The sequence below is a fragment of the Zosterops lateralis genome (assembly GCF_965231275.1).
Source record: "Zosterops lateralis genome assembly, chromosome: 2".
Taxonomy (NCBI): Eukaryota; Metazoa; Chordata; class Aves; order Passeriformes; family Zosteropidae; genus Zosterops; species Zosterops lateralis.
Window position 1 is genome coordinate 96,316,968 of NC_139763.1, and position 23,375 is coordinate 96,340,342.

At 39.3% G+C, this 23,375-nt stretch overlaps 1 protein-coding gene across 1 annotated transcript in view; it reads left to right on the forward strand.

Moving 5' to 3' along the window:
* DCBLD2 (discoidin, CUB and LCCL domain containing 2) overlaps positions 1-23,062 on the forward strand; it is a 41,016-nt gene extending 17,954 nt beyond the window's left edge. The window contains exons 3-15 of the mRNA XM_083854612.1: positions 1,952-2,089; positions 3,271-3,322; positions 4,667-4,739; positions 6,737-6,870; positions 7,520-7,560; positions 9,703-9,918; positions 11,464-11,588; positions 14,777-14,924; positions 15,323-15,496; positions 16,460-16,553; positions 16,930-16,979; positions 17,844-17,981; positions 19,037-23,062. Coding sequence (XP_083710738.1) covers positions 1,952-2,089; positions 3,271-3,322; positions 4,667-4,739; positions 6,737-6,870; positions 7,520-7,560; positions 9,703-9,918; positions 11,464-11,588; positions 14,777-14,924; positions 15,323-15,496; positions 16,460-16,553; positions 16,930-16,979; positions 17,844-17,981; positions 19,037-19,479 — 1,826 coding nt within the window. The 3' untranslated portion in view covers positions 19,480-23,062. The remainder of the gene's footprint in view (positions 1-1,951; positions 2,090-3,270; positions 3,323-4,666; positions 4,740-6,736; positions 6,871-7,519; positions 7,561-9,702; positions 9,919-11,463; positions 11,589-14,776; positions 14,925-15,322; positions 15,497-16,459; positions 16,554-16,929; positions 16,980-17,843; positions 17,982-19,036) is intronic.
* The last annotated feature ends 313 nt before the right edge of the window (positions 23,063-23,375 follow it).

Consider the following 23,375-nt stretch of genomic DNA (forward strand, 5'->3'; position numbering starts at 1 on the left):
TGATGAAGCTTTTAAGGGCTAGTGCTTATTCCAAGCCTGTTGAGTATTTATCAAGAAATCAAAGGAAGATTCAAATGCTCAGTGTTAGATTTGTCTCTAGAATAAGTAAGATCTACAGGAGTTTATAATATTTTAATACAATCAAATCACTGTACATCTGCAGTCAGATCTACTTATTTAAGACATGGGAGTTCCCTCTCCTGCTGTATTGTTGCTGAACAAAAGCACTCAGGATCCTTCAATGCGTAAGTACAGACAAAATACTACATCTTCTGCACATACAGTTGACAGAGATGTTACTGCAGTCATGCTCTGTCCATTCCTGGTGCTTGCTTTTTAAAAGATTGACAAAAATCAAGCAAGAGGCCAGGGAAGAGTTAGAAAGATGATTTACAGTCTCAAAAGAACAACTTGCCATGAATCATAAGGTACATCACTCTACAGTTTGTCAAAGGCTGTATGTCCATGGGGCAAGCAGCACTGGAGAGTTTATTCAAGCTGGATTTAAATGGCTTGCACTGTGTGTCTGCCTGAAGAAGGGGATAAATGGTGTTTTGAGAGGAGTCTCATGATGGTCACTCATGTAACAAGATCCAGTGGATAAAACTTAAAAAAGGAAACTTTTCTGGTTTTTATTAGAAGATTTGCTTGCTTTGTTAAAAAAACAAAACCCAACAAAACAACTGAATAAGCATCTAGAAAGCTCTGGATAATGGTAGGAATTTGTATTTTAACTTCTACAGTTTTTAAAATCATTCTCTTAGTGTTTGGGAGTGCAGTTCACTTTTTAAAGGAAATTGACATACATATTGTATTTATTTTGTATTATATTTGTTAAGAACTATTCCTGCAGGACCATGTTGCTCCACTTCCTCTGCATTAGTGTTGTAATTTGCCTTTATTTGAGAAAGGATCTGCTATTTTACAATATGATAACATACTCATTATGAGGAAAGCAAGTGGAATGATGAGCTGAAACAGAGGCAATGTAATTTGTTGCTGGTGATTATCCACTTTGCTTATCATCTGCAGAATCTTAAATAGGGTTATAGATGGTTTCTACAATATCAAATGATCAAGGTAGCCTGTAGAACAGAAGATTATTTTTTTCTTAACAAGTTAATTAACTGGTCAGTATCTTTACTAAAGCTGCTAGTTAGCAGGACTGGAGAATTCTATATTGACTGGGATCTGTTTAATAGCCATTCATCCATAAATGTGACTTGGTATCAATTCTAGAACTTCACAGGCCAAATACTGTCAATATCTGTGGACTCCAGCAGTTAAAATTGTGTTATTTTTGTTCATTTTGTGTGGCAAGTACCCAGGTACAGAACCTTTGTTACATTTTTTAGGTGTGACAAAATAGAAAGGGAACTAACTGGTAATGTATCCTAATGGTGCTCACCTATGATATGGTATGGTATGATATGATATGATGTATATATGATACTGCTGAAATGCAGTGAGCTGTGCCTGCTGCTGTCCAGAATTAAGGAAAGTATGTGATAGAAATCCTGGAAGAGTCTATGAGGAAGAAGTGCTCCAGCAGCTTTGGGAAAAGGAGGGCTTTTCTCTCATTTGTTTCTCTAGATGCTTCTCATTGTCCTAACTTGATCCTTTTCCTTGAGAGATTCCTCGTGTTCTTTGAAGCTCTGACTATGGAGGTTATGCATGGCTAGAGGTGAATGGGATAAGGTCACATTTATATATTGGGGTGTGAGAGACCTTTGACAGTGACAAAACAAATGTGCAACTCACAGTCTGTCATTTGCTTTAAATGGTCACTAAGCACATTATTTAGTGTCATGCTCATGTATTTGCTTTTGAATATACACCAGAACTAATGTGAGTCTACACTGCAAATGAAATAAGAGGCTGGAAATTGAATAAGATGCTTATTACATGTGTTGTTTTGGATCAATATTTGTTCTCCTCCTTCTCTCCACAGGAAAATACTGTGGGTTTGGCTTTCAAATGGATGGTTTAATTACTTCAAAAAGTAATGAAGTCACAGTACAGTTCATGAGTGGAATTCACACTTCTGGACGTGGATTTCTTGCAGCTTATTCAACCACTGACAAATCAGGTATTTATAATTATTTGGTAATTTTTCTCTGCTGGCAGTACTAGACCTTTGTAAGAAAAACACAGAACCAATTAATTTACTCCCACATTCTCACAAATTAACTTCTAAAAATCTAGTACACTTTTCACGATAGTTCTGTGTAGTGAATTCAACTGCCAGTTACTTAAAATTTGCTGTAGTTTTAAAGAAATGGTATCAAAGCTTACCTTGAATATAGCAGAGTAAAAATGTCAGTTGTTTGTTATAAATGAAAGAACTGGTTCAGATTCAGTACAAAATGTGGTTTTTTCAGGCAGTAGTCAAGGTGGCAGATAGCTAACAAGTTTTATTATCAAACTTGTATGTATTTTAAAAAGACTAACATAGTGGAAATTTTTATTTCAGTAGCAACATCCTGTACTCCCTTAGCTCTTTAATGACATGATCTGCTTACTAGTTTTTTGTCTTTTTCTTGGGGTTTTCCCCCTGATTTTTGGTTCTTTTAAGCCTCCGAAAGAGGTTGCTGTATTTTTTTTGCATCTCCTCCCACTCATTGTAAAGGTGAATGATATACATGGTCTGCAAGGAAATGAAGGAGGGCAACAACTGCCTCAGAAGGCAAAAATCCTATCTGGAATTTATTCTAAAAAGAGCAGATAAAGGGTTTCAATTTTTAATTTTGTAGGGGTTTTGATGCTTTCCTTTTTGAATTTGGGACTGTATGTGTTGATACACAGCAGACACAAACACAAAATTTGTGGTATCAGTCATGGATGCCAATAACACAACATTCTAACATTTGTTCTCTGTGGTGCTTGGGTTCAGCACTGCAGAACCATTAAATGATGAAAACACAGGCCTCTTTGGCTTATTAATTTAATTTTGTGAAAAGAGCATATGTTTCTGTCTCTGATTTTTCTCTGAAATACAGCTATAAATTATAATTAGGCTGCGCAGAAAATGAATTTTTGTTGTCTTATCTTGTGTCATATTCTCAGTAGATTTCCCAGTTACTCAGACAAATTAGCAAGGTTCTACTGTAATACAAAATCTGTTGCAAGAAAATTTAGTAGGATTTTTTTTCATTCTGACACTTTTGGTTAAGCCTCAGAGGCTCAAATGTATGTATTTGTGCACTTTAAAAAGGATATTCAAGCTTGTTGTCTTTATCATCCTCTTGACCTAACATTTTTTCTTTCCAGACTTAATTACCTGTTTAGACAATGCAAGTCACTTTTCCGAACCAGAATTCAAGTAAGACTGATTTTTACCTGTTTCCCTTCCAGTCTCTTTGATGAAGTAATTTTATTGTTTCTACTTTTGCTTTGTTACATATATCTGATGCAGCTTGAAAATTGGCCATCCAGAGAACTTGAGACACAAACAAATTAGGGTTAAAGTTGAAGAATTTTGACATTTGCACTCCTCCTTCCTGCTCTTCTCTCCCATTTGTGTTATATACATGCAGTATACAGTAGAACCTCGTTAATTTGCACTAACACATAGCAGCTAATGTCTCATTTCCATAGAAAGAATATTGCTTTTATAAATATATTATAGCAGGTACACAACTTAATTACTGACATTTGTATTACAGTTACCTAAGGAGCACTAAATGATGAAATGTGTTAGAAATAGCAAACCCATTTCACAGTTTGGCGCTCATTAATGAGGTTCTGTGGAGACACAGAATGCTGTACATTCTGAAGGGGGAAATGTGTCATCTCCCTGTTGTCTCCTTCCCCATTTCCATCTAAAGCAAGGGCAATGTTTAAAGCTGCAGACTACTGTGAGGTATCTAAGCTTACTCTTTGGAGAACTTAAACTGTGGCAACATAAAACATTTCAAAGTGCAATCTTTGCATTTCTTCTTCTTTTTCCCAGGTTCCAAAGTAGGGCTCTAGTTGTAGGTTTTGGCCTTAGTCAACATGTGGCAAAGTCTCTGAATCCCCGTTTTCATGGAACCTACAGCATTGCTTCAGCTGTTGCTGAACTGTGGTGAAGATGTTGATGAGTTTACTCCACTTCGCTTTTAGCTCTTGAAGATGTAATAATTTCATGTGTGCAGTGTGAAATAGCCCTAGAACATGAACATAGGCTTGCTCCAGAGGTGCTGTGTCTTGCCTCTTGCTTTTTATGAACTAGTAGTAATTTGGCCAGTTTTTTATAATCAAAGTATTGCCAAAAGTTGTTAAAAAATAACATTGTTTTTCAGATGTTTTATTTAAGGATGCAAAACAGATAAATATGCAGGTCTCTAGTTCATAAAATGAATTCATTAATAATGTTACCTATATGACTTTGAATTTACAGGAGCCATGTGGTGTTCATATTATAAAATGCTGGCTTTATTAGTTCATCATATTGAGACTGGAACTGTACTTTCAGCTGAGACTTGTTTTAAAACATTTTGAAGTGTCTGTTCTCCTGTTGTGTACTTGTGAGTATTTTTGATCTGATTTGATAGGTCTTCAATTAGGAGGTGTCCTCACATAGTGATACATGAATAGCAGAGTGTTGTAAATCAAAAATATAATTATTTTATAACAGAGTTGTAGGTGCATGCATATCCTGACTTAATATTTTGTTCTCTTTCAGTAAGTATTGTCCAGCTGGATGTGTGATTCCTTTTGCTGATATTTCAGGCACTATTCCTCATGGATACAGAGATGTAAGTAAAAATGCCATGGGCTCAAGTGAATTTTGGTAAAACACATGATGGATAATGCAAGTCAGTTGTAGTTGTTGGCATTAGTTGTGCTTCCTGGGTGCTGGGATGTGTATCTCCTAAAAGGGAATAAAATGATACTAAATTTTTAACACTGGTGCTAAATGACAGGTGCTTCAGATGTTGCCATCTCCAAGAAGTAGAGTAGTGTAGTGGAGTCTCAAATACTTTCATAAGTCCTGCAGAAAAGGGTGGATCAGTCAAAAGAATGGAGTTTTTTTCTACTCTCTGTTTTCTTTTTGTTGGTTTTCTCAGGCTGGGAAATTGAGATTTATAAAGAAAGAACCAGTTATTTTAATGACATCCTCTTTGACACTGTAATGCTTCTTTCAGCAGTGTCTTAGTGGTTGTCTGAATTTTTGTTACACTTGAGAGATTAAATACTGTTTATGCTCAGCAGATATAAAATAATTTCCAAAACAAAGTTAATACTGTACTTTTTAATAAGCCCTTAGATCTAGCACAGAGGTAAGACAATGTAAAAATGTTAGTAACCAAAGTTTTTAGTATTAAAGACGAACTTAAAATGTCTGTCTGGTTTGTTTTTTCCCAACTATTTGTTAGTAAGGCTACTTCCTTAAACAATCAATGCCATGTAAAAATGTTACTGTTAACACAGTTACAGTGTAACTGTGTTACTTGTTCTGGTCTGCAGTGAGTCCAAACTAAGTGTCTGCAAGGTAATTTTTGTAGCTAGTAACAAGATGAACTTGATTCTCTGACTCACAAATTTGCTGCATCTGTAGGAGTTCTGCTTGTTGGGAATTTTTTGCCAAAATCTGGAACAATTGTTTTCTATGGAGTGAAAGGAAACATTTTCCTAAGGAAACCTAAGGAAATAAATGCCCCTTCTTTTTGTATACTTTATCACTCAAAAAAGGCAGAGAATTTCCCAGAAGTCAGGCTATGTGGAAAGAAATTAAATTGTCCAGCACTTTAGGCCAAGTTTCAGGTTGAGGTTTCTCATGCATTTCTTTCAAATGTATGGGAACTTTTTGCTGCTTTAAAAAATCAAAATCGTGATGCTTTTCTATGTGACCCTAATGTTCAAAGTCCTTGAGGTCTCGGAGCTCTCACTGCTGACATCTGGTGAGTGAGGAGGAGAGAGCTGCCTCTCCTGCAGAACTCTGTGCTCTTACTTTAATGGAAGGGGGAGCTGTGCTGATCCCAGACCTGTTGGATGTGAATTTATTGCTCTTAGCAAGCCTGAAGGAGTTGGTGTGATGAATGCTGCTCACTGTGGCACCTGCAGCCTGCAAGCCAGGGAAGGGTCACTGTGACATTTGTTAGTAGATTCTGTCATCCAGGGAGAGAAGGCAAGAACGTGATACCCTGCAAAAACATTTTTTATTACTTATCTCCACTGACTTGTACAACATAGGTAATTGACTTGGTTAGGATGAATTGTATGCATGTAGTACTGTGGCTTTATGTGGATCAGAGTGCTGGATGGTTAAACAGTGTTTAACCACAAGTTATGATAAAAAATACAACCCCTTGGCTAAAAGCTACAAAATCTGTAGTGCATCACCCCTTAATTCTGAGAAAACAAACAAACATACTTTCAGTGTGCTTTCTATTAAAAGGTTTTCTATGTATTTATGTCTTCTGTTGCCTAATATAATTTATTATAGGCTGAGCCTGGCTGGCTTTTTCAGACTGATTCACCTTGCTGTTAGTTTGAGGTTATTTAATTACAACAGTTACATTCTAAATACATCTGGGTGTATTTAGGTGAGGACACAGTGAAATGTAGGGCCTTCTTTTTGTGTTTTTATAAATTCAGTAACAAATAAAGATTAATGGTTTTTAAATAACCAAGATAACAGTTAAATAAGTATTTTAATGTAACTGGACAGCATAGCATGTACAATATATGGCGTGGTGTTTAATATATTCACTTAGTAGTATGAAATTCTTCTTTCCCTCCCTCCTTTAAGTCATCATCACTGTGCATGGCTGGTGTTCACGCAGGCGTCGTGTCAAATACTCTGGGTGGTCAAATTAATGTTGTAATCAGCAAGGGCATTCCATACTATGAAGGCTCCTTGGCTAACAATGTCACCTCAAAAGTGTAAGTGTATTTCCTATAGTTTCCTTATCTTTAGCACCTTAGGTCTTGGTAGCGTCTCACTGCGGGATTAATTTCAGCTCATGGAGTTATATCTTCCCTGGACAGGTTCTCTTCTCTGAGCATCTCACACTTTTGCTGTAGTGTAATTGTTTTACCAAATATCTTCAATCTCTAGACCAGAAATTTTCATTTTCCAAATTCTGCACTGAGTTTTTACCTTCTTGGCCATAAATTCCTATTGGTCTGTGGAAAAACAGTAATTTGAGTTTTTCAGTTTCAGGGAAAGAGTGTAGCTTGAGCTTGTGATTGTGTCTCAAGTCCCACAGATGAAAGCAATCACGGGAGACTGATTTGTGTTACTATGATTAACTTAACTTGAAAAGAAAGCATTTTAATGTAGTCTTGCATTTTGCTAGGTAGGTGTTTGTTTGAAAGTCTTAAACCCAGTATCTCTGGACTTGATTTCAATTGAGAAGGTTGTTTGTACTGAGAGTGCTGCAACTTGCTGGCAGAATGTGTTAATCATTAAGGGCTTGCTCAGGCATATGTGCATAGGTTTCAGTGGTGAGCAGTCAGACAAGAAAAATAAATTGAAGACAGTTTGTTTCAATTTTTCTCACTGCAAAACATCATCTTTTGTTCTCTGCAGGGGACCCTTATCTACAAGTCTCTTCACCTTTAAGACAAGTGGTAAGTGTTATCCCATGTGTTACATGTTCCTGCTTTCATACAAACTTAGTGAATAGAAATAAGTGTACAGGTATGATTTCTTAATTTTTCTCACTTGTGAGACTTTTATTTAGTGCATTCCCAAGTAATGTATATTTTTGAATTGTTTTACTATCTCAATTTGATGATTAATCATTACTACATTTATAGGTACAGTGATGTTTCAAGTAAGCCTTGCTTATCTGCAGAAAGAGATTCTTTCAGGCTAATTAAATAAATTAGCTGTAGTTTTCTGAGTGGAAGCTGGTTTTTCTGTAAGTCACTTTAAATGCCATCTTTAAGTGGATGATGGAAATAATGTGAAGACAGTGGCTTCTCTTTAGTCTCTTTAACTGTTTTAATAACAACGTAAAAACCATAAAACCATAACGTATGCTTTTTATAAAGATAAAGTTAAAAAAAGAAAGGTGGGGGAAATCATACACATACTTCTCAAAAATAAACAAATACTTTTCCTAATACATAAATAAAAGGCACAGTGAACGGGGATATAAAGGCAGGAATCTGATGGGCAGGAGTGTTTGGTGATGAAAACGTATAAATAAGCAAAAATTAGAAAATGCTGAGCACATAACATTAAAATTATTTCCCTCTCAAACATCTGCAAGAGCTGAGAGAAGGAATTACATGTCTGGTATCCTTATGCATAAAGAATATTAAACACAGTCATCCAGGCAGGGTTTGCTGGGATTTTTTTGTCTTTCAGAATGTGATCTGATAGTGTGTATGAAAGCAATTAAACAGCTTGGAAATTGGATGAGATAGGACAGAATGCTGATCTAGACTTGGTGGATTTCAGTGACACGTGAGAGATTATTGAATAAGCTGGAGACAAGATGCTGTCTAAATTAAAATGTCTGTCGTTGTGTTGCCTAGGAGTTAGGTGAGGGGAAAAAAAAACCCTGTAGTATACTCAAATGAGGTTTAAGAGACTGTGGTGAAGGTCCTAGTGTGTTCCTGCTGTTGTAGTTGTTTTCATGACTTGGTGTGAAATAGGAGAGTGTGTTATTAATACTAGAGACATGGTCAGTGCAGAGGAAGATGAGACTGCTTATACAGAAAGAGAGACTTGAAAGAAATTACCTGAAGCATCACAGAGCAAAGTGTGGAATGTAGCAGGTAGTTAGAGACCAAGGAATTTCTGCTTTAAAGTGGCAGCATGTTAGATGGAACATGACAGACTTCCCTTTTCACTAAGGGAAAAGGATTCCTTAGTGAAGTGATCCTGTGCTGTGGCAGGTGACGTAAATCCAGCAGAGACAGTAAACTATTAATGCCATCTCACAGGACATGGGCAAGACTTTCTCTGGGATCCAGTCACATGTGGGCTCTGTCACCTGTGCCTCCCTTGAGGGATGAGTGCCCACCTCCGTGCAGAGGGGCCTGCAGGGAGAAGGGGAGCTCACAGGAGAAGAGAAACTAGGCTGGGTTGTTCAGCCTGCCTGACTGAAGGCAAAGATTGCTCTCTGCTGATTCTTCTGGGGAGTATGCATGTGAGAGAGGAAAAGTGTTAAAACTGAAAAAAAATTACAGAGCAAGAAATCTAGCCCTGAATTTAGGAGACGTTTTCCAGCCACCAGCAGAAGGCAACATGGGAAGAAACATTTACTTAGAATGGTGGCCAGAAAAATGTAACTAATCTCAAGGATGTGTTTGAGCTCAAGACCAGAATTATGACATGACTTCCTACATGCTTTGGTTTTGTTCAAATTAACACTGTGATACTGGGGTTGGTTTAAAAGTCCAAGATATTATACAGACACAAAAAAGGAAAGAATTAACCAGTGGTCTGTTTCCCATTCCTGCATCAACCATAGATACTCTTAGACCATGAAGGTTCCCCAGTGCTTCTCATTGAGTGCTCTGTGTGAGTAGACTAAGAGAATATCTACTTTACTCTTAGAACAGGCACAAATCATGGCATTCTTGTGACTAGTTTGGTTCTAGCATCCCTGTTAGAAAGCAAAAGACAGTGTGTTTTGTTGGTATTGTTGTTATGGAATGAATTTAGATGGCAGTTTAATATTTGCATGTAAAGTCTTAAAATCCAAGCAGTGTTAACTTCAGTTCTCATTTTCAATCCTCACCTTTTCTGTTGTTCAGGTTGTTATGGGACACTAGGGATGGAATCTGGGGTGATTCCTGATTCCCACATCACATCATCATCTATTCTTGAGTGGCCTAACCAAACAGGACAAGTAAACATTTGGAAACCTGAAAATGCCAGACTAAAAAGGATTGGACCTCCTTGGGCTGCTTTTATCAGTGATGAACATCAGTGGTTGCAGATTGACTTGAATAAAGAAAAGAAAATAACAGGTAAGTGAATCTGATGTGGCTTCTCAACAGCATTCAAAAGTTTTGGTTACTGACATCCCTTTTTCCAGTGCTGGGCCTTAGATAAAGCTCAGGTGGCACTTAATTACCATTACACCTAATTTGCTTCCACATCCTAGCTAATACACTGAGGAGCCTGGAGCTGAGAAGGTGTAGTTTCATAGTAGAAGACATCTCTTCCATCAGAATTTGTTTAAGTGTTTCCTTTGGTTTTATTGGGTCATTGATGCTTCCCTTTTCCTGTTCATTGTGTCCTTGGAAGTGCAGATCAAAGTCCAGTCAGCTCAGCCCACTGGTACCTCTGACGCCGGAGTACTGATTTGTATTCCTAGGTTTTTCCTAGTGCCCATTGGGGCCACAGTGAATCCAACAGCAGGGAAAGGAGCAGACACAGGAGAGCAGCTGGCAGCCTCCCCTTCACCTCCTTGCCCCAAGTGGGGCCTGGGCTGACAGCTGGGTACTGAAGCCCCCCCAGGAATCTCTGCTGGGCCTTGCTTCAGCAAACAGGCCAGCCAGGCTCTGGGTTTGGCCCTGCTCCTTGACACAGGGGGTGATTTTAGCAGCTGTGTTGGTTTGGAGACACAACTGGAAGTGCTACTTCCCAGGCTGCTCTGGATGGTTTGTTTTCTGTTCTGAGTTGAGCAGCCTGCTCGTGGTGACCAATTCCTGGTGACTGCAGTGTTGCCCATTCCAAGTAGCAAAGCACTGAGGCATTGTCATTTTGGGTTTAATCTCCAGGGCAGATGTGCAGCTGTTGTACCTTCAGTGTCAGTGTTAATGTTTCCTGGTTTAATTGTTCAGAGGTGATTTGCTGGTGTTAATGGGCATGTTTGTCATCCGATGTAAATCAGAATTAAGTTGGATTTAGGTGGAGTGCTTCATAGAGTCTGGGGCTTTCAGGCTATTGTGAAACATGTTCCGCTGATCAGTTTGCATTTGTCTCTTTCCAAAATGCCTGACTTGGTCTCTGAAACCTCAGCTGCTTACCCTGCTATCAGCAGCATGGCTTGCTGTCATTAAGCAACTTGGATTTACCAGTGGTCTTTTTTATTACCTCCCTGAGGACTCTTTGGATTTTGCATTGCTCCTCTAATTCCTGTGCTAATAAGCTTTTCCAAAACAGCTTTCCTGTGTGAGTTGTGCTGCAGTATCAGCTGTAGGAAGCTGCAGTTCTTCCAATGGAGCCTTTAGGTTGGCAGTATAAGAGCAGGGAAGAGCTGTGTCAGCAGTTGCAGACAGGAGTGAGCTGTGGTCAAACGAAGGGGCTGTTTCCATCAAGAAACAGGGGGAAAAAGGCTTAGCAAAGTTATATCATGAAAATTTAAAATACAAACTAGGTAGAATGAGTTTAGTAAGTTTCAGTCACTGTGGAAGCTTTCAGACCCTGGGACTTTGGATAAACTTCCTGAAGTTAACTGGACCAGTGAAGTCCCTCCACTATGCAATTCTGGATTCAAAAAATGATCTGTTAGTTTTTACAAAGCACTACCAGTTTTTTGTCCTAACTGGGCACCTCAATTTTCACAGGCATTATAACTACTGGATCAACTTTAGCAGAGCACTACTATTATGTCTCAGCCTACAGGATTTTATACAGTGATGATGCACAGAAGTGGACAGTGTACAGAGAACCTGGCACGGGTAAAGATAAGGTAAAAATACTACATACTTTCTAGGTATGTTCTGTGGAGATTTCACAATTATAAATACAAGTCATTTTGGTGTGGTGAGGAATCATTAAATAACTTTAATTTTTATTGTTATTGTGAATCATAAACAGCAGATAAACTGAAGAAAATATGACAATATGCAAATATGTAAAAGATTTGAACAGTTCTAAAATTCAGATGTTACTTTTACTACCATTTGGAGTGGGAATATTCTATACAAGAAATTTCTGTTGCCAGTGGGAGGCTGTCTGCTACTGCATCTCTTCAAGAATAATTCTGTTTCTTCTATAGACTTGTGGTGTTACGTACATGTAACTGTAACTACTAGTCTGGTAATTTTTTAGAAATAAGGATGGTCACTTTGGCTGTCCTTGATCCTCTTTTTATTCTGGGCTCAGAATGTTTCATCCTGTTGAAGAAGTAAAAGGTTGGAAGATTGTTAAATTAGGAGATTTTTGAACACTGAACGTAATTGCAGTAGGAAACACTTGAAAGAGAGGAGGAGAATTTACTGTCGGGTCTGAGCCTACATGTGAACTAAAGTGACTGTTGGTGTGAAGTACTCAAGAAAAAAAGAAAAAACAGCATATTTGGCTAGTTTTGAGTGCCCTCTTCTGGCTTCAGCAAGCTGCTGAGATTTAGGCTTCAGCGTTAGTTTGATAATTTTCTTTAAAACCCTTTGCAGCTCTTGTCTTGAATCTGAGTGCATTGTTCCTTTTGCATGCTCATGGAATGAAACAAATTGTGGAGTCTGAAATTACAGACTCTAAGATCTCTCTTTGTACTCTGTATGTCATTAAGGGACAGGGCATGAAGAATTGTATGTATCCAGGAGCTGGCAGCTGTAGTTAAATGACAGAAAAAAATGGTTCTGTTTGGTTCAAAATAGCAGGTTGTCTATCTGCCATCACCTCACTTGATACAGATTTGCTTTTGGATGCATCTGCTTGTAGGCTTGTCCCTTTCAGCATGCCAGACCAGCTGGGAGGTGCTAGACCCTGGTTTTGTGAAACACGTTTGGAATTCCTAACATTTTTCAGGAGACTAGAAGATTTTCTGAGATTATCCTGTAGTCTTTTCTGCAAATATCTTTTACAGATTTGGCAGTACACAAGAAAAGCTTTTTTTAACTTTTCATGGATGAAAGAAAGAGTAAATGCTTGAATTTGGGAAGGAGGACAAATCAGAGTTGCAGTGTTGGAAAAGCTTTGTTTAATAGCATAGAGGGAACTGGAAAGAGTTTGATAATAAAAAGAACATTAAAGTGACTTCTAATTAAAAAGTAGATACTATATTGAGCTTAGAAGAAAATTAGTTTTTAATGCAAAAATTAGGGTAACAAATAATACATAACTGCAGGTGAAGTTACTTCTGTAACACTGGACATCAAAAGCTTGACTGATAGAAGCCTGGCGTAAAGACCTTTACTGTTAATCTTTCTTGAAAAAAAGAGTTGGCACTGATTCTTTTTGCCCTTGCTGTTATATGCTCAGAAACCTCAGCCTCAGAAACCTGACATGAGATTCAACTTTCAACATGAGTTGGGCATCTGCATCCCCACCCTGTAACCTCTGCGTGTGTTGCTTGGGCAGCCAAATGTGCCTTCTTTTGGTACTGAGCTCTGGCCGTGGGCACATGAACTTCAACTACTTGGTGTTACTCATTTATTTCCAAAATAATATCATAGGCTTGCCCTGCATTTACTCTGTCTTCATTGGTTGCTACTGAATATGTTTAAGAACAAGAAGCTTAAATTCAGAGCAGGGACTTGTTTTGAATGGATAGTTTACTACAGTAATTATTTCAGACCCCTAGGGACAGGCTAGACATTTTGTTCAAAAACCCAGCAGTGTAATACAGAAATCTCTTCTCTTGTGTATCAAGATTGAAACAGCAGTGATTTGTATTTATCAGAGATGTGCTAAAAGCTCTTGGCTGCTCCATGCAATGCAGACACATCAGCTGTTACACAATGCAGTGCATGTCTTTAAGAGTGGCTGGGTGCTGTATTGGTTACCAAGTGGTGTGAGTGAGAAGAAAACTCCTTGTAATATTGACTTTTTTCAGGCAAGTGCCGTAATTCTGCTCTGCATTGTGTTCACCATGATTTGCAGGGTCTGTATCAGTGCTTTCAAAAGAAAGAACTCATTTACAGTCATCCCAGTGGTGACCTGTGTTGCAGGAGCAACAACCACAGAGTTCTTGTTCAGGGCCAAAGCTCCGCTGCTGTGCACTAACACAGAGAGGCAGCTCACTTCCTACCCAATGACATGGTACCAAACCAGTCCTCCTGAAGGAGAGGGAGGGTTAGAGCACTGGGTCAAGCTGCTGTATTGTTTTAAGCAGCTCAGGGGTGAAAACCCCATGGCTGGCTGTAAATCTGTCAGTATGCTTACATTGCATCTCCCAGGGCCTCTGCTCACTGCTTTTAAACTTCAACCAGACTTGTTTTGTATTGTCACGTTTTGATGAGTTCTTTGAGTGCAAGGATGGCAGGGAAGGACCAGCTGGAGCTCATCCTTCACGCAGTCTGACCCTTCTCTTGCAGAACCTCATGGCTCAGTGTGAGACTGAGGAGAGCTTTCACATTCTGAACCCGAATTCTTCTATTTTGTCGTGGCTCAGCACTTGTAGGCAGCAGCCACGAGAGGACAGTGTGGTTACACACTCGAGGGTGCCTCCCAACGCTTTCTAATGAATGCCATCCTCAGACAAGCTGTGCTGAACTGCTGGGCTGTGTGAAGGCACCACGTAATTCCTGCTATCATTCCTGCTGTCACAACTCCTTGCTATCCACGTATATTTGAAGAGTAAATGCAAAATACCAAGAAGGACCAAGTTAGAATTGGCTCAGTGCCATAAACAAGTGAGATGTGTGTGACAGCAGGCACTGCCTGGGGAGCATCAATCAGTAGGATATTCCATGGTACCTTTACTCTGAGCTATGTAGCTGTGTGCATACCTGCACACAACTTTCTTTGTTTTATTTAGTTGTAAATGTAATGGGGCCAAGGGAGTGGACAGGTGCAGGCAGCAGTGTCGTTCTGTGGTGAATTGGATCCTTCACTGTTTATTCTTCCTAAATACAACATCAAAATTGGTAGTACTTAATTGCTGTGGTATTTGTAGAACATAATGTTTATCTCTTTTTTTTTCCCCTTCTTTTCTAGATATTTCAAGGGAATACTGAATTGTACCAGGAAGTTCGCAACAATTTCATTCCACCTATTACTGCACGTTTTTTTAGGATTAACCCCTTAAAATGGCACCAGAAAATTGCAATGAAAGTAGAGTTGCTAGGATGTCAGTTTAGTCTAGGTAAGACAACTGAAAACTTTCAACTGTGCAAGACAAGAAGTGAAACTATTAAGGTTGTAAATGAAATGACTAAGGTTAAAACTTAGATCATGGGTATATTTTCAATGAGTCTGAAGCAATAATCCTTCTTTAACTAGAACTTCTGAGTTTATCCAAAAGTTATTACACTTAACCAGGAAAATACTGAATTTAGGTGTACACAAGGTAATTTACAAAACAAGTGTGTCAAAAGATGCCAATCATTTGATTTCCATGTCATTGATTCTTGGGGAGGAATTTCCTCATTATATAACATGAACAAAAGCTTTATAGCAAACTGTTCCAGCTATCTTCTGAAAAGGAGATGTGGAAAATTATCACTTCAAATAACTTACCTTATAAGTTCTTTTCTTCTGAAGGTCGTGCTCCTAAAATCACCTTGCCACCACCACCACCTCAGAACAAGAATGATGAGAAGAATGCTGACTTCATGGATGAGTTCATTCATTCAGTGAAGACTTCACTCCAGACAGATAAAACAACTTTCACACCTGAAATAAAAAACACTACAGTGACACCAAGTGTAACCAAAGGTATCCACCATGAAACAGAAGTGTTTAGGACTCCTTTGGCATATATTAAGTGTGCTTTCTGCATTGAAATTTTCTCAAAACTTAACAAATTACAGCAGATGGATCAATATTTTATTTCTAATATTTACCAGTTAATAAATGCACATATGGTAAAAGATAAACAGTTGCATACTGCATGCAGAAACAAAACTAATCTGCCGAGTTACATATACAATATAAATGTATATACAGTGTATATTTTATAGATATATAATAGTTCCATCTTCCAGAACTTGTTCAAACTGAGTTCATCTTTTAATCATTGAACAAATTTTGTCAGAAGGAGAAGTTGTAACTTGGACTTCCCCTCTGAATAATCAGGTATAATTACTTTATTTAATAATTTTTTAGAACAAAACACCTTTGATATAGCAAATCTTTTCTGGAGCGGTCTTTTTGACATGAAATTTGAAAAACGTCACCTGGCATAATCATTTTGTTTATCAAAGAAAATGGTCAGAAAAGGGAGCAAAGTCACTGCAGATGTGGGCACTGCTGAAGTGTCCTTTGGATGGCAGGGGACAGGATCACACACAGACCCAGCACAGACCTATTGGGATTAACTGTTAAGGTACTGTGGAATTTACTTCTTAAAGGAGGTTCTAACTTACATGGTGGCACTAAGGGATTTTCTGCCTAAATTACAGAATACATTGTTGTAATGGAAAAAAAAAAAATTAAAACAAACTGGTTGATTTTGATGAAAAACCCTGCAAAACCACCAGCTGTGCATGCATGTAGAAGAGCCAGATGTTAATTGAAGTTTGCACTGTGGGAACATCCAGCAGAGTACTTAGCTGGGGGATCCGGTGTGATGGACACTAAACGTGAAAACGGTGTGCTTTACCCAAGTAATTTTCAAATCAAAAACTGCTTTATGAGAAGCTCTTTCTGTCTGACACCACTTAATTTAATGGCTTTCAGATGTGGCATTGGCAGCAGTTCTGGTTCCAGTGCTGGTGATGGTCTTCACTACTCTGATTCTTATCTTAGTTTGTGCGTGGCATTGGAGAAACCGGTAAATGAATAGATGGGTGAAAGTGCTTTAAATGAATGTTAGCCCGGTGTGTGGGAATGAAATGCTGCATGTATTGCTGTGGGAACTCTGTGGTCTGCACTTGTGGAAAGAATTGCATTCTTTCTGAGAAAAACTTCACTTGACTACCAAGGACAAAGCAGCTTTTTTGTAACTGTTTTCCTTGGAAGTGCTTTGACTAAAAACTGGTTTCTCTGGTAGCAGCAGACTGGTGATGGCAAGCCAGGTTACTGGTGCTTATACATTAAATTTGAGGACCAGTTACAGCCAAGGTGGTAGTTGCTGAGCATTAAGTAATGCATCTTTTGATAAGCAGACTAGCTAAAATAACCCTTTTTTTCTTTTTTTTTTTTCACAGCAAGAAAAAAGCTGAGGGCACGTATGATCTACCTTACTGGGATCGTGCAGGTAACAAAATGGTTTTATGAAACCATTTACTCAGTGTTTTTTGTTCACTGTGTATTTCAGATTGCAGTTACAATTTCCACTAGCAGCAGCTTCTTTAGTGCTAACTGAGAGAGGCACAGCAAACACTGAATTTCTTTTCTGGACAAATTTAAGTGCACTGCTTCTTTCTCTGATTTTTTTTTTTTTCAGAAATAGTAAATGCCTTGTCTCCTCTTAGAACTGACCACTTCAGGGTTTTTTTTGTGAACAAAGTAGAAAACCTCTTAATTATAGAACATGAAGGGAAGAAATTAATTTTTAAGGAATGTCTTTATACATTTGATAACCATTTCTTTGGTACTTCTTTTGTCATGGAAGAAAATCTTTCATCTTAGTGTATAAATTCTGTCAAAAATTTTGTCTTCATTGCCCTAGTAAGGATGTGTAATTTAAGTATATCTTCCATCCTACTGTCTTGTGCCTCATAAACTTAAGAACAGACAATTGCACCAAGCAATGATCCTGAAACCACCTGTGCCCCAGCTGCAAGGGCCATCTGCAGCAGTTGGGTTGTACTGCTGTGTGACTCTGCTTCACTTCTCTGGCCTCCTGTTGAAAACTTGCACACCTGTGTGTCTGCTCACAAGCAGTCTTAAGTATGTCTTACCCTTTAGACAGGGAACTTTTTAATCACTTTTTTTGCTACATGTCTGCTTCTGATAGCTCACAGCTCTGATGTCTTAGGTTATTACTTGAAATAGTGATAATTGAGTTATTTACCTGCTTCAACAAAATACAAGCTGTGCTGAAAAATATTAGCTTAAAACACAGTATATATACAATCTTGGGTGTTTTTTTGTTGTTATTTTTTTAATCCATGTGTAGGATGGTGGAAAGGGATGAAGCAGTTTTTCCCAACCAAATCAGCAGAACATGAAGAAACTCCTGTACGCTACAGCAGCAGTGAAATCAGTCACCTAAGACCAAGAGAAGTCCCAACAATGTTGCAAACACAGTCTGCAGGTATGTTGTGGGCCATCTTTTATATATATATGTTTATATATTTATATATATATATATATGATATGCCAAAAGATGTCAGGAATAATCTGGCTACATTTAGTTATTTCTTGGTTTTGGGAAGGGAACAATGGAGAAGTGAATAGTTCTGTAGGTAAACATATCTCTTAAAATGCAGGGGTTTTCGTGTCTGTTCTCTCATTTCATGTGCTATAGATAGACACTTGCCCAAGTTAATGCAGTAACTGAAAAGTTCTTTAGTTGTTTTTAAACCTTATAAAGGGGTAAAGAATTCTTTTGGTTATATTTTCATGTACTGGAAATAATTTCATCACAGTATTTTTATGCACAAATCTGAAATGTGGCACTTGATTCTCTATCCTCACTATTTTTGGGTGAAATCATACTTATGTTCTAGAAAAGGAGGGTTTATGGATAGTGGCCCATGCCCTTTCCCTGGTGACAAAGGCATGGGATGAGGATAACTGACTGTGCCTTTGGTTCTGTGCTTACCTGCTGATGGCAGAATTGGACAAGAATTGCAGTTCCACTGCACGCAGAAATACTTTACTACTTTTGGCTGCTTGTCTGTTTTCACCCAGCTAGGTAGACTTTTCACCTCCAGCTTTTGTAACACAGATTATCTCTTGAGCTAAAACATCTCAGACTACATGCAGGCTTTCCCCCTCAAAGGACAAACCCTCCATCCCAAGGACTACTTTTCATCTAGACCCAGGCAGAATAATTTTATTTAAGTCTAATTTAAAGAGAATAGCATTTCAGGCAGATTTGCAGCATGGAAAGTTGCAGCTCACCTGGGAAGAAGTATAAACCTGAGAAGTGGGGATGTTTCAGCTATCTCAGTGGCTTTACCTACTGGGTGAAAGGAATCCTTTTCCAAAGCAATTGGCACTGGTGGACAGAGATGGAGCACTGGTTTGATGTATGATAGTAGTGATCTCTGGGGGACTACTGCCAGGTTGTATTTAATGTGATGCCACTGTAAAACAACCCATTAAGTGTGTGTTTGTTTTGCTTTGTTGGGGCTTGCAACACAGAATATGCTCAGCCCCTGGTAGGAGGAATTGTGGGCACACTTCACCAGAGATCAACCTTCAAACCAGAGGAAGGAAAAGAAGCCAGTTATGCTGACTTGGACCCTTACAACTCCCCCATCCAAGAAGTTTACCACGCCTATGCCGAGCCACTGCCTGTAACCGGACCGGAGTACGCCACTCCCATAATCATGGACATGTCCAGCCATCCCAGCACGCCTCTTGGTGCTCCTTCCATTTCCACCTTCAAAGCTGCAGGGAATCCAGCTCCTCCACTGGTTGGAACGTGCAATAAGCTGTTATCCAGGACAGACAGTGCATCCTCAGCACAGGCACTGTATGATATACCAAAGGGGCAGCTGGGGCCGGGCAATACCAACCAACTCATGTACCAGGTGCCACAGAGCGTGGCCCATCCCACTGTGAGTAAGGATGAACAAAGTTAGCTCATGGGTAAGATAGGATGATGGCTTGTGTCTAAAAGCCAGTTCCATAAAGCTCACAGTTTCACTTTTTAAATTCCCTTGTTTTGGTACTGTTAGTCTTAAATAATACAACGTTGAACCAAAAGATGTGGTGTGGGAGTGAAATCCTGCTTTTCCTTAAGCTGTATGTACAATTAACAGCTTGTCTCCTGCAAAACCGTGGACTTTTTTATTACTACTGTACAATTGTCTGTCAGACATGAGAGAAGAACTCTTTGTGATTAGCTCCACTAATTCATAGATGTGAGTGGTAAATTGGGAGAAATGGTTTAAGTACAAAAGCCAGTTATTTCTTCCTAATGGTACTATTTCTTGGGGAAAAAACCCCACCTTAATACCCAAAGCTCTTAAATTCTGTGCAAGCACTACAGCTTCTAAAATTCCTCTCTTCCTTGTAAAATGTCTGCACAACTTAGACTTCACAAGCTACTGTCAGGACTGATGGCAAAACTCCCTTTAACTTCATGGCATAAAATAGTTTTGATTTTGAATTACATAGTTTCACCTTTTGTTAACAGAATTGAGAATTTTCAGCTGTGTGTTCCTCAGAAGGTTCCTGCCTTTTTGGTTAGGTTAGCCTTCCAAAATTAGAAGCTGCTGTCTGTACAGTCTCTTTTCTGCCTCTTCTCCTTAGGCCACTCAGTCTTGTTCCTTCCTAGGGATCCAGGAGGCACAGATTGACACAAGCAAACTACCTGGCAACTGCTTTTACATTTTTCCCTATGCTGTGAGGGCCACTTGAATAGCACCTGCCTCCAAGTCAGACTTTCCTGGTGCTCAGTGCAAGAAGCATCCAGGTCTTGGAGGTGACTTGAATTGAGAAAGGCCCTGCCCTTCCCCAGAGTGTCCATTATTCTGTGTTCAGGTGTGAGCTTATACAAAAAAAGATCTGTACATACTTTTGTGAGTGCTTAAGGAAGCACAAATATTCTAATGGTGCACAGTTTGTGTTAGACATGCATTTAGCACATATGGTACGTTTTAGCACAACTGCCAAATTTAGCCTTAGGGCTTTTTTTATGATTGTTCTTATTAGAAGCATGAAAGATTTCAAAACCTTTGCAAAAGAACCAGTACTATTCCAAAGAGTGTCCATTTCAGACATATTTATTGGAATTTGTATCCTTTGAATGTTCCAGTGTTCTGTACTATGAAAACATTGCAGTTGGTCATTTACTAGGGTAATGTAGACTCATTTTAGCTAAGTAATCACAAAATGGAAACAGTCTGAATGGCATATTTGCCATTTTTTATCTTGTTAAAAAAAAGCACAGCTTTCTTACTAAGTAGGAGAAAACCCCACTATAAAAATGCTGTATTTTTATTCTAACAGCATTATTGGAAGGATGCTGAATCAATTTGTACATGTGGGACCCCTTTGCCACACAGTAACCCAGTTTTATGGACTTCAGGGGTTACTGTTTGTTTGTGATGCAATTCAAAGCCTTGTTTACTGCCCAGGTCCTTAAATATTGTGGACAATGTCTGAGTGCAAACTGCAGTGCTGTTCAAGGGGCTGCTGCCATGCCTTAATACCAGTGCACTGTCCTCACTTAACACTTGAAAATCTGTTTTCAGAGGGGCTGTATATAAACTCTGGAGTCAAAAATCACTTGTGGCCTGTTCAGCATCTGAATTATGACACTACACAGAATCATAGAATAGCTGGCTTTGGAAGGGACCTTAAAGATCATCTACTTCCAATCCCCTGCCATGGGCAGGGACACCTTCCACTAGATCAGGTTGTTCAGAGCTCCACTGAACCTGGCCTTGAACACTTCCAGGGATGGGATATCCATAATTTCTTTGAGCAACCTGTTCCACCCTCAGTGTAAAGAATTTCTTCCCAATCTGTAACCTAAGCTTCCTCTCTTCCAGTCTTCCCATTTGCCCCCTTGTCCTGTCACTGCAGTTCCTGACAAGGAGTCCCTCTCCAGCTCCCCTATGGGATCCTTCCCTGGAAGGTTGTAATGAGGTTTCCACATAACCTCCTCTTCTCCAGGCTGAACAGTCCCAGCTTTCTCTGCCTGTCTCCATAGGGAGGTCTCCTGTCCTCTTACCAGCCTCGTGGCTTTCTCTGGACTTCCTCCAACACTTCCATGTCCTTCATATGTTGGAGGCACTAGAGCTGGCTGCAGCATTCCAGGTGGGGTCTCACCTGAGCAGCAGAGAATCCCTCACCCTTCTGGCCATGCTCCTTTTGATGCAGCCCAAGATCCCGTTGGCTTTTTGGGCTGTGAGAGCACATTGCTGGCTCATGTTGAGTTTTTCATCAGCCATCACCCCCCAGTCCTTCTCTGCAGGGCTGCTCTCAGTCACCTCTCTGCCCAAGCTGTCTGTGAGCCTGGGATTGCCCTGACCCAGGTGTAGGACAACACCACGAGGTGCCAGCCCTCAGGGCTGTCCAGTCCCTCTGGATGGAATCCCTTCCCTCCAGCGTGATGGCACCTCACAGTTTGGTGCTGGGGGCAAACTCACTGAGGGTGTGCTCAGTCCCACTGTTCCTATCACCAGCAAAGATGCTGAACATTCTCTGTGCTGCCTTAAAGCCCAGTTCTACAATTTCTGATCATTCATTCTCATTCATTGAGAATGAAATTTTAAAATTATTTATTTTAGATCTGGGTGTCTTAAGCCTAAATGTGAATGTAAAGATGGTAAATAAGACCCATTTGTGAACAGCAAATTCCTGCCTGCGATTGTACTTTTGATGTTACTGCAACTTTTTCTGTCTGATAAAAGTACTCTGCAATCTTTGTAGTTTTGCTTCAACGGGTAAGTAACTGTTCTTGCTATCAGCAGCAACTGTGACTGAAATTATCTGAGCTGATTTTATTTCAAGGAGTGGGAAGTTATTAGTTCCCACTAAGATGTGACAATACAGCTACAACCAAGTTAAGAATCCTCTCCATTCTCAACCTGTACCAGTTTAGGCTTAGAAAAATTAATCAACCATAAGAATGAATGGATGTGTTCCAAGTGAGTATAAATAACACACCTGGATTTAATTTTTACTGCAGACCAGGAATGGTAGAACTGTGGGTAGCTGAAGGCTAAGGTGGTGTAAGAATTTAGCAGTTTCTCTACAGTGGGTTATTTTTTTAAGCAAACATAATGCAACTTCATTATCTGAGGAGCATAAGCTGTTAAAGAAATGGATGTTTTAAAAATCTAAGCCCCTTTTTGGAAGGAATTTGGTCCCAGGCTTTGCTTCTGCTTCAGACTTTTGGACATGTTATCAGCTAGGGCTAAGATACATTTGAATGTGTAACAGCTGGGTTTAATTGCATGACACACTAAGACTAGAATTTGCCTGTGTACAATAAAGCAAAGGTACATTTCATGGGTCTCTCTTATATATGAAGACATGTATATAAAATGTATTTCAATCTTGTTTGGCTTGAGTATTCTCCCAGAATGTATGTTCTTACCTCAGCATGTATTGTAGTTGCTCAGTATTTGTATATGTTGCTAGGACTTAGACTGTATAAATAGTGAGGGGGTTTTATATGTTAAAAAGTATTTTAAATAAATTGTACATACGTATTACTCAGTATGTTTGCAGTTAACACCTACCTTGTATCTAATTCAGCTGCAGTCTGGAGGTGCCAGGGAATTGTGAATTACACAGGCTCATGCCCAGTCTCCAAGAGTTTCCTGGTGGCAGGTAGGTCCCTGTCCCCAGTCAGCACAACCCCTCTGCCCTGCTGGAGAGGCTGCTGGTGCAGTCTTCAGTTAGACCATGGCTATTGCCAGTAACTGAGTAAAGCTGATGCTGCTTGTGCTTTTTCCTCTTCTTCGTATGAATTCCAGCACTGCAGTGCCTCACACAAAGAGCTCAGTCATAATTACTCTTT